This window comes from Scylla paramamosain, chromosome 3, assembly GCF_035594125.1.
Source record: "Scylla paramamosain isolate STU-SP2022 chromosome 3, ASM3559412v1, whole genome shotgun sequence".
Lineage (NCBI taxonomy): Eukaryota > Metazoa > Arthropoda > Malacostraca > Decapoda > Portunidae > Scylla > Scylla paramamosain.
The window spans coordinates 18,982,208-18,992,500 of NC_087153.1; the positions used below are offsets into that span (position 1 = coordinate 18,982,208).

General features: G+C 44.4%; 2 protein-coding genes across 5 annotated transcripts in view; one reads left to right on the forward strand and one right to left on the reverse strand.

Annotated features, from left to right (window-relative positions):
- The window catches only part of LOC135092430 (protein sidekick-1-like), a 38,195-nt gene that overhangs the window by 10,600 nt on the left and 17,302 nt on the right, over nucleotides 1-10,293 (reverse strand). The window lies entirely within an intron of this gene.
- The window catches only part of LOC135096393 (mitogen-activated protein kinase kinase kinase 13-B-like), a 28,340-nt gene continuing 28,077 nt past the window's right edge, over nucleotides 10,031-10,293 (forward strand). Inside the window, exon 1 of the mRNA XM_063997868.1 lies at nucleotides 10,031-10,293. This exon is cut by the window's right edge and continues 476 nt beyond it. Within this exon, the coding sequence (XP_063853938.1) occupies nucleotides 10,031-10,293 (263 nt within the window).

Genomic DNA, 10,293 nt, shown 5'->3' on the forward strand with positions numbered 1-10,293 from the left:
ACGGAATCTTTGTTTAACCATCATCGGAATCCTGAAAACACCCAATTGAGAATCCCAACAACTTCCACTAAAACCTGTTAAAATGATTCGAGACAAGGCGTGAGAGGTTTTAGAATCCAAAGCCGATTGCCATGTACCCAGTCTTTCATAAGACTGTTGTAATGAACAGAGAAAAACAAAGTAACGAAGTATTGACAAACCATAATATGTAAGCCGTACTTTTTTGTTCCTATGGCAGATAACCTAAGCGCGCGCCCATGCACGCACACATCTGACCACATGTTAAATCACTGACCTTGACAACCACTACACACACACACACACACACGATACTATAATAACAAGACCACGTAATTTACGAGGAACAGGTTGTGAAAGAACATTCACAGGTGGGTCGCACAGATCTTAATAACACTACACCTGGCAAATAAAAGTACGTGCGTTTTAATTAGTGAACCACCTGAGCATAATACGTGATTGTAGGACACGCTGGTGGTGGTGGTGGTGGTGGTGGATTTAAAAGCGTCACAGTCTGTTTCTCGAATTGCCGAGTGTGCGAAGGTAAAGGAGACCCGCTGAGAGGCTCTTAAGAAGGGAAGAAAGGAAATGAGGCGGAGGGTTTTAGGCTTGTTGTTCTGTTGGTCTTAATGATGAGTCGTGCAGCGGTTGTTATTGTTGTTGTTGTGGTTGTTATAGTGCTGTTCGTAACGTGTGATGGATGATGCTGTGTGTGTGTGTGTTAAGTTGATACTCTTTTTGTTCTAATGTTTGTACTGTTGTTATTGTTGATGACATCATGGCGACGGCAACGGCAGCGGCGGCAGCAGGAGCAGCAGCAGTAGAAGTAGTAGCAGTAGCAGCAGTAATGGTAGTTGATTAGAGGGAAGAAAGACTTTTTGGCTAAACGTGTATGATAATATTACTAAAATTATATATAGTATTAGTTACAATCATATATTAGCTGCACGATAATGAAGTGTCAATGGTGATGCTTCACTATTAAATCTAGCATTGATATATCTTACTAACGTTATAACCAAAGTACTTATCAAGCTATAACACTGTTTTCTATACAGTACTATGGGTCTGGTAGTGCGAGACTTCTGTGTCTCAAGTACTTTATAACCAAATAGAAAAGAGAAAAAATATACCATAAAGTAGTGTAAAACCCTCACGTCACACCCAGATTTTAAGATTTACAACATCCCCATAAACGAGAATCACCACACTAGGTCCTACTTGGTCTAAAACTAAACCAATCCTGCACGCATTTTGACACGCTTCGTTCTCTCATTAGAAATTATTTTCAAAGGCTACAAAATTCACTAGTCGGCTCCTCACTAATGTTTTCCTTATTGATAATGCAGAATCCTTCTTACATAATCTATGGAATCATGGAAAGACCTCTGAAAACGCCTATAATTTACACTAGAGCCTGTTAAACTGTCATTAAAATCATGAAAACACTAGAAAAAATTCACTACAGTATATGAAACTATTACCAGAATCATTGGAAACACCTTGAAAACACTCGAGCCTGTTAACCTATCACTCAAATCGTGAAAACATCCTTGAAAACATCCATCATTTCCACTAAACTATCACTCTCACTCGAATCACGAAAACCCCATTGAAAAACACCAGTAACTTCCACTAGAGCTCCTTAAATTATCACCGGAATCACGAAAACACTTTCAATTGAAAACCCGAATAGAACTTCCACTATAGAGAGTCAAAAGTACACGTGTTAAGACGATGAAATTTTTCGCATCGCATTAAGTGAATCACTAACCGAAAAGAGCTAGCACCATTCTCACCATCACGGCTAAGTACAGGATCACCATAATCATCATGTGACTGCAAATTCACGACCACGATCACTAGGACGGCGTGTTAGCGTAAGAAAGGCTATGTGTGTGTGTGTGTGTGTGTGTGTGTGTGTGTGTGTGTGTGTGTGTGTGTGTGTGTGTCTGTGTGTGTGTGTGTGTGTGTGTGTGAGTGTGTGTGTTTGTTTATAGGATTACGTGTAGCATGTGGCAGACGCACCTGTCTATTTGTCTGTCTGTCTGTCTGCCTGCCTGCCTGCCTGTCTGTCTGCCTGCCTATCCTCTTCGCTGGTGACCGAGCACAGCACCACATAACTGTTTCCCATGAATATTGTCTGCTTGTACGTGTGCGTGTGTGTGATTAAGTAGAAGTAGTTAGGGAAGTGAGTGGAAACGTGATGTGTGACTCATGTTATTTTCATTACTACAGCTAACCAACACCATAATCACATCTACCACTGTCATCATATTTTTTTTTTCCCTGATACATGAGTATACTAGTCTTTTATTATGAACGGAAGGGATTGCCACGTGGAGACCTTCTATGATCAGCGTCTTATTATTTACTACTACTATTACTACTACTAGTAATAGTAGTAGTACTAGTACTACTACTACTACTACTAGTAGTAGTAGTAGTACTAGTACTACTACTACTAGTAGTAGTACTAGTACTACTACTACTACCACTACTACTACTAGTACTACTACTACTACTACTATCACTACTACTACTACTACTACTACTACTAGTACTACTACTACTATCACTACTTTCATAATCTAATATAATACCTCCACCCCATGTTTATTGATGTGTCAATTAGGGGCTCCATTACTTGGAGGTCATTAGCCCCAGCTCCCGCTAATGACTGTGGCATCCAACCATATCTAATATTCTATAATATAAACATTAGTTGTTAACTATAAATTCATTCTACCTCTACTCTATCTACTCTTATGCCACTCTCCACCACTGTAGCCTCGCAGTCGAGGCCTCCTAAGTCTGCAGGTATGGGAGTGGAATGCCTTGTCCCCCTGAGACACAGGAGGGCAGATCTACTACTAGTACTACTACTACTACTATCACTACTACTACTATCACTACTACTACTATCACTACTACTACTACTACTAGTACTACTACTACTACTATCACTACTACTACTACTATTACTACTCCTACTACTACTAGTACTACTACTACTACTACTACTACTACTACTACTAGTAGTAGTAGTAGTAGTAGTACTATACTATTACTACTACTAGTAGTAGTAGTACTGTACTACTACTACTACTACTTGTAGTAGTAGTACTATACTACTACTAGTAGTAGTAGTGCTGTGAACTTATCATTAAACCCAGCTGTGACCTCACTGAACGTTTCGCTTTGTGTCTCACAACACAAGGGGGCAGTCACAGCCTGCCCTCTAAAGACAACTCTCTTCCTCCACACAAAACTACAAGCACCTAATAACACACACACCCTTCACTCAAAAATTGTAAAATCATGGCGACTCCTACACCAGCCTCGGAGTCCCCATCTGGGGAGGGGACCATAAATGTCCTCAGGTCGGACTGCCTTTCCGTCGACGACCCTAAGAGTCTTGACACCCCCCTCACCTTTTTCCTCATTAACTTCTGCAACATTCGCGGTCTAAGATCTAATTTTCAATTTGTAGAACACCACCTCTCCTCTTCTAAACCTCATCTTCTTTTCCTCACTGAAACTCAGGTGTCTGAGGCAACTGACAGTAGCCCCTTTTCTGTTCCCTACTACTTTCTCTATCCTCATTTTCGATCCAAAGCTGGATGCTGCGTTTATGTGCGCAATGACTTAACCTGCTCTCGTACCCACGCTCTTGAATCTTCCGAGTTTTCCACCATCTGGCTACGACTACAGAGTCATTCTCATACTAAATTTATCTGTGCTGTATACCTCTCTCCTCTGACTCCTCTGACTATAAGAAATTCTTTGACTACTTAACTTCCAAAGTGGAGCACATTCTGACCCTCTTCCCTTTTGCAGAGATCTCCATTCTTGGAGACTTCAATGTTCACCACCAGCTTTGGCTTTCCTCTCCCTTCACTGACCATCCTGGTGAACTAGCCTACAACTTTGCTATCCTCCATGACCTAGAGCAATTGGTGCAACACCCTACTCGTATTCCTGACCGTCTTGGAGATACGCCCAACATTCTTGACCTTTTCCTGACCTCTAATCCTTCTGCTTATGCTGTCACCCTTTCTTCTCCGTTGGGCTCCTCCGATCACAATCTCCTATCTTTATCTTGTCCTATCACTCCAATCCCTCCTCAGGATCCCCCTAAGCGAAGGTGCCTCTGGCGTTTTGCCTCTGCTAGTTGGGGGGACCTGAGGAGGTATTTTGCTGATTTTCCTTGGAATGACTACTGCTTCCGTGTCAGAGACCCGTCTTTGTGTGCTGACCGCATAACAGAGGTGATAGTGTCTGGCATGGAGACGTACATTCCTCACTCTTTTTCTCGTCCTAAACCTTCTAAATCTTGGTTTAACACAGCTTGTTCTCGTGCTATACATGATAGAGAGGTGGCCCACAAAAGGTACTTAAGCCTTCCATCAACAGAATCTCATGCACTTTATATTTCTGCCCGGAACCATGCCAAGTCTGTTCTCCAACTAGCCAAAAAAACCCTTCATTAACAGAAAATGTCAAAACCTTTCAAGATCTAACTCCCCTCGTGATTTCTGGCATCTAGCCAAAAAATATCTCCAATAACTTTGCTTCTTCTTCTTTCCCTCCTCTACTTCTACCAGATGGCACCACTGCTATCACATCTATTTCTAAAGCTGAACTCTTTGCTCAAACCTTTGCTAAAAACACTACCTTGGACGATTCTGGGCTTGTTCCTCCCTCTCCTCCACCCTCTGACTACTTCATGCCACGTATTAAAATTCTTCGTAATGATGTTTTCCATGCCCTCGCTGGCCTAAACCCTCGGAAGGCTTATGGACCTGATGGGGTCCCTCCTATTGTTCTCCGAAACTGTGCCTCCGTGCTTGCACCTTGCCTAGTCAAACTCTTTCAGCTCTGTCTGTCAACATCTACCTTTCCTTCTTGCTGGAAGTTTGCCTACATTCAACCTGTTCCTAAAAAGGGTGACCGCTCTAATCCCTCAAACTACCGTCCTATTGCTTTAATTTCCTGCTTATCTAAAGTTTTTGAATCTTTCCTCAACAGGAAGATTCTTAAACATCTATCACTTCACAACCTTCTATCTGATCGCCAGTATGGGTTCCGTCAAGGCCGCTCTACTGGTGATCTTCTGGCTTTCCTTACTGAGTCTTGGTCATCCTCTTTTAGAGACTTTGGTGAAACTTTTGCTGTTGCCTTGGACATATCAAAAGCCTTTGATAGAGTCTGGCACAAAGCTTTGATTTCCAAACTATCCTCCTACGGTTTCTATCCTTCTCTCTGTAACTTCATCTCAAGTTTCCTTTCTGACCGTTCTATTGCTGCTGTGGTAGACGGTCACTGTTCTTCTCCTAAATCTATTAACAGTGGTGTTCCTCAGGGTTCTGTCCTGTCACCCACTTTCTTCTTATTATTCATTAATAATCTTCTAAACCAAACTTCTTGTCCTATCCACTCCTACGATGATGATACCACCCTGCACTTTTTCACGTCTTTTCATAGACGTCCAACCCTTCAGGAGGTAGACATTTCACGCAGGGAAGCCACAGAACGCCTGACTTCTGATCTTTCTAAAATTTCTGATTGGGGCAGAGCAAACTTGGTATTGTTCAATGCCTCAAAAACTCAATTCCTCCATCTATCAACTCGACACAACCTTCCAGACAACTATCCCCTCTTCTTCAATGACACTCAACTGTCCCCCTCTTCTACACTGAACATCCTCGGTCTGTCCTTTACTTATAATCTGAACTGGAAACTTCACATCTCATCTCTAGCTAAAACAGCTTCTATGAAGTTAGGTGTTCTGAGACGTCTCCGCCAGTTTTTCTCACCCCCCAGCTGCTAACTCTGTACAAGGGCCTTATCCGTCCATGTATGGAGTATGCTTCACATGTCTGGGGGGTTCCACTCATACTGCTCTTCTAGACAGGGTGGAATCAAAAGCTTTTCGTCTCATCAACTCCTCTCCCCTAACTGACTGTCTTCAGCCTCTCTCTCACCACCGCAATGTTGCATATCTAGCTGTCTTCTATAGCTATTTTCATGCTAACTGCTCTTCTGATCTTGCTAACTGCATGCCTCCCCTCCTTCCGCGGCCTCGCTGCACAAGACTTTCTTCTTTCTCTCAACCCTATTCTGTCCACCTCTCTAACGCAAGAGTTAACCAGTATTCTCAATCATTCATCCCTTTCTCTGGTAAACTCTGGAACTCCCTGCCTGCTTCTGTATTTCCACCTTCCTATGACTTGAATTCCTTCTGTATTTCCACCTTCCTATGACTTGAATTCCTTCAAGAGGGAGGTTTCAAGACACTTATCCACCAATTTTTGACCACTACTTTGACCCTTTTATGGGATTGGCATTTCAGTGGGCATTTTTTTTATTAGATTTTTGTTGCCCTTGGCCAGTATCCTTCCTACATAAAAAAAAGTAGTAGTAGTAGTAGTACTACTACTACTACTACTAGTACTACTACTACTAGTAGTAGTAGTAGTAGTACTATACTACTACTACTAGTAGTAGTAGTAGTAGTAGTACTATACTACTAATACTACCACTACTACTATTACTAGTAGTAGTAGTAGTAATATACTACTACTACTACTACTACTAGTACTACTGCTACTACTACTACTACTACTACTACTACTACTACTACTACTACTACTAGTACTACTACTACTAGTACTAGTACTACTACTAATTTAATAATACCTCCACCCCATGTTTATTGATGTGTCAATTAGGGGCTCCATTACTTGGAGGTCATTAGCCCCAGCTCTCGCTAATGACTGTGGCATCCAACCATATCTAATACTCTATAATATAAACATTAGTTGTTAACTCTAAATTCACTCTACCTCTACTCTATCTACTCTTATGCCACTCTCCACCACTGTAGCCTCGCAGTCGAGGCCTCCTAAGTCTGCAGGTATGGGAGTGGAATGCCTTGTCCCCCTGAGACACAGGAGGGCAGATCTGAGGAGGGAGAATGAGAGACGGCACCTCATCCATGCGACGACATGGCTCCTTGGCTGGTGCTTCTTTTCTGCCATTAGGTCGGCTAGTCTTGAGTAGAAGCACTGAGCCTTGGAGCCCATCCCGCCAGATGTGGTGAAGACCAGAGGTGTGAAGCTGCCCTGGTCAACGTGTTGGATTCTCTCCCCATACGCTCGGATCTTCTCCTGCTCATTCTTGCGGTGGGCGGCCTCCAGGGAGAGTTCGTGGTGACAGGCGGCCATCGGGTCAAAGATCCGTATGTCCATGAATGCTTTCTGTCCCCTTGTCCAGAACCCTCGTGCACTGACGTCGACTCGAGCCTCGTTGGTGGTGTTGGCTGTTCTGTAGCGCAGGTGCTCGCCGTCTAGCGGCAGGAGGGTCGGTTCAGTGGAGACATCGTGGCACACCTCCCTGAGCATGCTGGCGGTCAGATCTCTCACCTCATCGTGCCTGATACATACGAATCCCCCCTTTTTGCACGTCATGGTGTGGTTGACGTCATTGGGGGAGCCACACACACAAGTACTGGGGAGTCCTTCCATCGGCCAGCCGTACCTCAGAGCAATGGCGTCGACAAATTCTTGTTTGTTGAGGCTGAAGCCCTTCGCTCTGATGGGCAGTGACGTTAGCCAGTTAGAGGCTCCCGTTTCCTGTGCAGTGAGGATTTTTCTCACTGTGGTTGCAGGCAGGATGTTTATCAGGTCTTCGAGACAGTTTCGTTGATGTTGTTGCCTATCTCTAGATATAATTCGTCCTTGCTCTGTGACTGCACTTTGGGCTATTTCACCATGTGCGTCCTGAGCAATGATCTTCTCTGTGAGGGACCTGGTGAGCTTGAGGGAGTTGAGGTTCTCCACAGTCGCCAACTTCTCAGGGGAGGTGATTCCCATCCCGCCCAGTCTTGGTGGAAGTTCGAGCAGCGCCCTTTCCCCATCTCCGATGGTGTGGTATCTCAGTAACGCTGGGAGGAAGGTGTTCCTTATCGAGACCTCCAGTGGTGCAAGGAGAGGGCTGATGCCTGGGATGGTGCGCATGGCGAATCTCCATCGATGCTGCAAGCCGTGGGTGTAGGCGGAGTAGGCTGCATGAGGCTCAGTCCTGGCCATGTCAGACAGGACTTCCACCTCATGTATCCACTCCTTCACCTTTTCTCCTATGTACTCCTTCTTGAACTCCTCTGTTCCGATGACAGCACCCAGATGCCGTTGTCCATCCTTTGTTATTATAACTCCACTGCCACTGAAGCTATCCACTGCACTGTCATAGTGTTCAGGCTTTACAATAAGGACGGACTTAGCGGCATTGGGTGTGTACCCTATGATGGGACCATTGTCGTTCACTAAGCCCCACCATTTTTTCAAGTCTGCTATTTTGCCGGCCCCTGACAGGTCATCCGCGTACGCCACTTGCTTCACACTCGTTTTCTCATATGAGATAACTTGTTGCAGCACTGAAAGTCCGAGGGCGTACATCGCCATGGCCACTGGGTCACCTTGTGTTGTCTCTTCCGTGTACTTTAACACCTTAACACTATTACCACTATTACTACATATGTACAAATCCGAGGGGTCACTATATGTGTTTTCTACATATTGTGCCAGAGAGGGACATTTTACAGTACAGTACTGTCAGATCTCTCACCTCATCGTGTCTGATACATACGACTACTACTATTACTACTACTACTAGACTACTACTACTATTACTAGTAGTAGTAGTAGTAGTAGTAGTAGAGTACTACTACTACTAGTCTAGTACTACTACTACTACTACTACTACTACTACTACTACTACAAGTAGTAGTAGTAGTAGTAGTAGTACTAGACTATTAGTAGTAGTAGTAGTAGTATTACTACTACTACTACTACTACCTCGCACCACGTCACATGACATCACATCACTAGTAGTAGACTACTAGTAATAGTCTAGTACTACTACTACTACAAGTAGTAGTAGTAGTACTAGTAGTAGTACTAGATTAGTAGTAGTAGTAGTAGTAGTAGTACTACTACTACTACTACTGCTACTTCTACTACTACTACTACTAGTACTAGTGTAGTAGTAGTAGTAGTAGTACTAGACTAGTAGTAGTACTACTACTACTACTACTAGTACTAGTAGTACTAGACTAGTAGTAGTAGTAGTACTACTACTACTACTACTAGTACTAGTTGTAGTAGTAGTAGTAGTAGTAGACTAGTAGTAGTAGTAGTAGTACTACTACTACTACTACTAGTAGTAGTAGTAGTAGTAGTAATAGTACTAGACTAGTAGTAGTAGTAGTACTACTACTACTTCTACTATTACCAGTAGTAGTAGTAGTAGTAGTAGTAGTAGTAGTAGTAGTAGTAGTAGTAGTAGTAGTACTACTACTACTACTAGTCTAGTACTACTACTTCTACTAGAAGTACTTGTAGTAGTAGTAGTAGTAGTAGTAGTAGTAGTAGTATTTGCATTATGCACAGAACCCACAAACGCGTAGACCAAATGGCGGTGTTTACAAGGACTAGTGATCACTGGTGCTCTAGTAGTAATAATCGTAGCGGGCAGGTGTTTGCTGGACCGCCAACAGGTGGTAGCGTTGACCTGCTGTCATTAGCGGTAATACGTCTCTCGTAGCGGATCACTCCGGGAAGTGGCAGATGCCCTTATGTTTCTTGAGAGCTAGATCAAATATTACTCTGAAACCTACCGTGACATTGGCGGATGCCTATCCTCGCACCACGTCACATGACATCACATCACATTTAATACTCTCATTACGCTCGACTCGGAACTTGAGATCCTATAGAAGAGGTTTCTACCATAGGATCTTTGGCATGGTCGGAAAGGAGCGCCTGGGGGAAGGGAGGGGCGTGGCGAGGCAGGGCGGAAAACGGGCGGGGGGTGGAGCTGTCGAGCGTCAGCTTTTGCCGTCTGTGCAATCTCTGCCTGACCGTCAGCCAGCACGCATGGCTCCGTCCGCTCGCCTTGCCGGCTGTGGGTGACGCAAGTAGCGCGGCAGTGGTCACAGTGTCTAGTGGTGATGGGGTTGTGGGGCAGACGCGGCGGGAAGCCCAGGCCCCGGGACAAAGTGCGTGCATCTCGCAGCAGTTCCTACAGCGATGACTACCGCATCACGCCCGAGCTGACGCAGACCGACATTTACAAGCATGGGGAACGCGTGGAGGCTGAGTGTTGCTGGCAGGATGGTGACTGCTGCCACGAGCAGGGGCCGTGCTGCTCGCAGGACGAGCGTTGCTGCCTTCCTACTAATCCCCAACGCAGCCCCAGGCGCGGCCGCAGCAC